The sequence below is a fragment of the Octopus bimaculoides genome, chromosome 25 (assembly GCF_001194135.2).
Source record: "Octopus bimaculoides isolate UCB-OBI-ISO-001 chromosome 25, ASM119413v2, whole genome shotgun sequence".
Taxonomy (NCBI): Eukaryota; Metazoa; Mollusca; class Cephalopoda; order Octopoda; family Octopodidae; genus Octopus; species Octopus bimaculoides.
Genome location: NC_069005.1, coordinates 27,517,735 through 27,522,149, shown reverse-complemented (window position 1 = coordinate 27,522,149; position 4,415 = coordinate 27,517,735). Strand labels below are relative to the sequence as shown.

General features: G+C 40.1%; 1 protein-coding gene across 1 annotated transcript in view; it reads left to right on the top strand.

Annotated features, from left to right (window-relative positions):
• The window catches only part of LOC106879684 (MAP kinase-activated protein kinase 5-like), a 20,204-nt gene that overhangs the window by 5,260 nt on the left and 10,529 nt on the right, over window positions 1-4,415 (top strand). Inside the window, 4 exon segments of the mRNA XM_014929361.2 lie at window positions 525-659; window positions 1,240-1,313; window positions 1,873-2,046; window positions 3,650-3,787. Coding sequence (XP_014784847.2) covers window positions 630-659; window positions 1,240-1,313; window positions 1,873-2,046; window positions 3,650-3,787 — 416 coding nt within the window. The 5' untranslated portion in view covers window positions 525-629.

Genomic DNA, 4,415 nt, shown 5'->3' with positions numbered 1-4,415 from the left:
TATATATATATATATATATATATATATATGTATATATACACACACATATAAGAGGGATGACCACTAAGTGGACATCCATTATGCTAGAAGAAGACCACCTATGGTCTGACTACTAAGAAAAGATTGTTCTCAAGGAAATTTAGTTTAATAGATGTATGTAGTCTAATAGATGTAGGTAGTCTATCAGATGTAGATATGCTAACATAATCTAACAGATGTAGGTATCCTAACATAATCTAATAGATGTATGTAGTCTGACAGATGTAGGTAATCTAACAGATGTAGATATCCTAACATAGCCTAACAGATGTAGATATCCTAACATGGTCTAATAGATGTAGGTATTCTAACATAGTCTAACAGATGTTAAAATCCTAACAGATCCCAATGTAGTCAGTCTAATAGATGTATTCTAACTGATATAAATAATTTAAGAGGTGCAGATGATCTAACTAATTATGGTATTTTTTTTAGTAAACACAGTCTAAATTTTTGCTTGCTTTTTCTCTTCCATTCCTATACAGATAAATGGTCAATGGTCAACCATTGGTCAAGACTCAGTTGGAAGATGTTACCTACCAAGTATGTTCTTCATCAAGAAAGTCTAGAATAATTTGAGGACACCACCAATGGCAGATTATGGCACCTTACAGGTCAAGGTAAGTTCAAGTCTGGGACAGTGAACACCCCCCACACACATGCGCGCACACACATACGCACTTAACGTAGTTCTCGGGGATATTCAGTGTGACAAGGCTGACCCTTTGAATTACAGGCACAACAGAAACAGGAAGAAAGAGTGAGAGAAAGTTGTGGTGAAAGAGTACAGCAGGGTTCGCCACCATCCCCTGCCAGAGCCTCTTGGAGCTTTTAGGTGTTTTCGCTCAATAAACACTCACAACGCCCGGTCTGGGAATCGAAGCCGCGATCCTATGACCGCAAGTCCGCTGCTCTAACCACTGGGCCATTGCACCTCCACTGATGGTATGTATATATATATAATGGTGCAAAACTGAATATTACCAATTGGTTGATAACGAATGAAGAATTAGGGACCTTCCATGTTTGTCTCCCATCCAGTTGTGCACTCAGTATTAAAATGAGATCTCAGTGTTATTTTTCATTTTTGCATAATTTAGACGACAATTTATTCACCACACCCTGTGTGTGTGTGTGTGTATGTAAGTCAAGAATGTGGCTTGAGTTAACTTTAATCATCTTCTTACCTATCTTTTGTAGACACACTCGGTACTGGACGACTATATAATCTACTGGAAAGAGAAGTTAGGTAGTGGCAGCAATGGACCCGTCAGGTAAGTGGTGGTGGTCAAAGTGGATCTTCCTTTATCTCATTGCTAATTTAGCTGTGTTTATATGACGAAGATACATGGTTCTGTTCAAAATCTTCTCATCAAGCAAACCTATGATGTAAGGCAACCGTCTTATCTTATTTCAGGCATAATGTTTCACCCTCCTGCTAAAATTGGAAACGTTTATTATTGGCAGAATCATTAGTGAGTCTGAGTTCAAATACCACCATGTTCAGCTTTGCCTCTCATTCTTTTGGGAGTCAATAAAATAAGTACCAGTTGAGTACTATGTTCTGAGTTCAAATTCTGCCGAGGTCAGCTTTGCTTTTTATCCTTTTAGGGTCGATAAATTAAGTAGCAGTGAAACACTTGGGTTGAGGTAATTGATTAGTCTCTTCCCCCAAAATTTCAGACCTTGTGCCTCTAGTAGAAAGGATTATTATTATTATTATTATTATTATTATTATTATTATTAATTTCAGATTTGTTTCTTGTGGAATTCCATTTATTTACGAATAATTTGAAATTTCCATTGTAAACTGTTGATTTGTGCATCTTGTAGGTTGTGTAAGAAAAAGGCAACATCAGAGAGGTTTGCCGTCAAGTGTCTACCAGATTGCCTACAAACCAGGACAGAAGCGAAAATCCACATCTTGTGTAGCAATCACCCCCATATCGTGACTGTCTACGATGTCTATGTGAACAACATCCAGTTCCCAGGAGAATGTCATCCCAAGTAAGTGTCTTCTATTGTTGTTTAGCCCTAGGTCAACCTTGATCCCCCACCTGACTCATGATGACAATGATCAAAGGCAAACTATCTAAACTATCATTTTAGAAATTTCTAGAGCAGTGCCAGTTAAGCGACAAGGCCGACCCTTTGAATTACAGGCACAACAGAAACAGGAAGAATAAGTGAGAGAAAGTTGTGGTGAAAGAGTACAGCAGGGTTCGCCACCATCCCCTGCCGGAGCCTCGTGGAGCTTTAGGTGTTTTCGCTCAATAAACACTCACAATGCCCGGTCTGGAAATCGAAACCACGATCCTATGACCGTGAGCCCACTGCCGTAACCACTGGGCCATTGTGCCTCCACTTCAGGCCTTGTACCTAGAGTAGAAAAGAACATATGTTTTAATTTAAATTAGTACGTCATTATTCATTTTGTCAAGTGTGAGTGGAATGGCTTCTGTTGGAGTAACTCTTCTTTCCTTTACTCTTGTTAACCACTTCAACTGATGCAGTGACATAAGCACTTAGAAAGATACTTAGCCTTTAGATATAGTCATCCCTTTGTCAGAGCATCTTCAACATCCTCTTCCTCCTTCTTCATATACTTTTTACTCTTTTACTCTTTTACTTGTTTCAGTCATTTGACAGTGGCCATGCTTGAACACTGCCCTTTAGTCAAAGAAATTGACCCCTGGACTTACTCCCTGTATGCCTGGTGCTTATTCTATCAGTCTCTTGATAGCAGAGCCCTGAAAACCGTTGAGAACATCAGCCTGCAGCCCCAGACCTCATAGCTATCCATCACATGCGCTGGTACAGACATGGCTTCCGTCTCCTGCTAGATCATCCTACCAGGGCTTCGCTCTCATTCGACGCAGTAGTAGCAGGCAAGAAGAGGCTTTGTGGCTGGACGTGGTTGGGGAAGATCTCCAGAGGTTTAACATCGCCTTGGAGTATACAAAGGGGCTGGCACAGGACGGTCAGCGATGGAGAGCACTGGTCTACTCTATGCATGATGATGTCCCTGGGACCACTAACTTGGAATGAACTCAGTCACATCAAGCAAGCATCATCATCATCATTGTTGTTGTCATTTAACGTCCATTGTCCATGCTGGGCATGGGTTGGAAGGTTTGACCAGGGCTGAGGAGCCACACCAGACTCCAGTCTGATTTGACATGGTTTCATGGTTTCTACAGCTGAATGCCCTTCCCAATGCCAACCATTCCGAGGGTGTATTGGGTGCTTTTACATGCCACCAGGATGGGTAGTTGGCTTCATGGGTCTTCTTCTTCTCAAGCATGGCACATTACCAAAAGGTCTCGGTCATACGTCATTGCCTCTGTGAGGTCCAACTATTGAAAGGTGCTTTTTATGTGCCACCGGCAGAGGTGCCAGTTACATGACACTGGCATCGGACATTGCTCCCGTGAGGCCCAAAACACTAATGATTGCAGCAATAACAACAACAACAACAGCAGACTGGGTGGGTTCAGTGTTCAAAACTGTAAAATAAATCTAAGATTATAACGATTTCAGTTTTCATTCTTTTTGTTTTATTTGGTATGTGGTACTTGATTAGCTAATTACTTGATTACTATATTTTCAGACCTCGTCTCTTAATGATAATGGAATTGATGGAGGGAGGAGAGTTATTCGACCGAATCAGCAGAGAAAGATGTTTCACAGAGAAGAGAGCCACCTTTTATTTAAAACAGGTATATGTGTGTTCATGTGTATGTATTGTGTGTGTGTTCATGTGTATGTATTATGTGTGTGTTCATGTGTATGCATTGTGTGTGTGTTTATGTGTATGTATTGTGTGTGTGTTTATGTGTATGTATTGTGTGTATGTTTATGTGTATGCCTATTATCATTAGGCTCAGTTAGAATTTTCTTCAGGTCGAGTAGCTCATCCCACTCAAAAGGTCCCTGGATAAGGGTTGTTTAAGGATGATGAACAAAAGACCCATGTTTCCAGAGGTGAATCATTCAAACCCCAAAGAATTCCTCTCAACACATGGCTATGATGTTCCCCCACTACTTCTACTCATGATCAGAGATGCACATATTGTCAACCACTAAGGGACATGCTCAACTGGTTAAGGTCAAGCAACTGACAAGCAAATCTATGATATTGAGCAGAATATTTGTTGTATCCCATCTTTTATATCAAGACAGAACAATGTACATGATAACACTTCCAATCGATTAAGATCAGAAGCCATGAGAGCCACTGCCCAGTACTGCATCACAGCATTTATTATTATTATTATTATTATTATTATTATTATTATTATTATTATTATTATTATTATTATTTTGTCCAGCCTTACATTCTCAGTCCAAAGTCCTCTGAGGTCAACTTTGCCGTT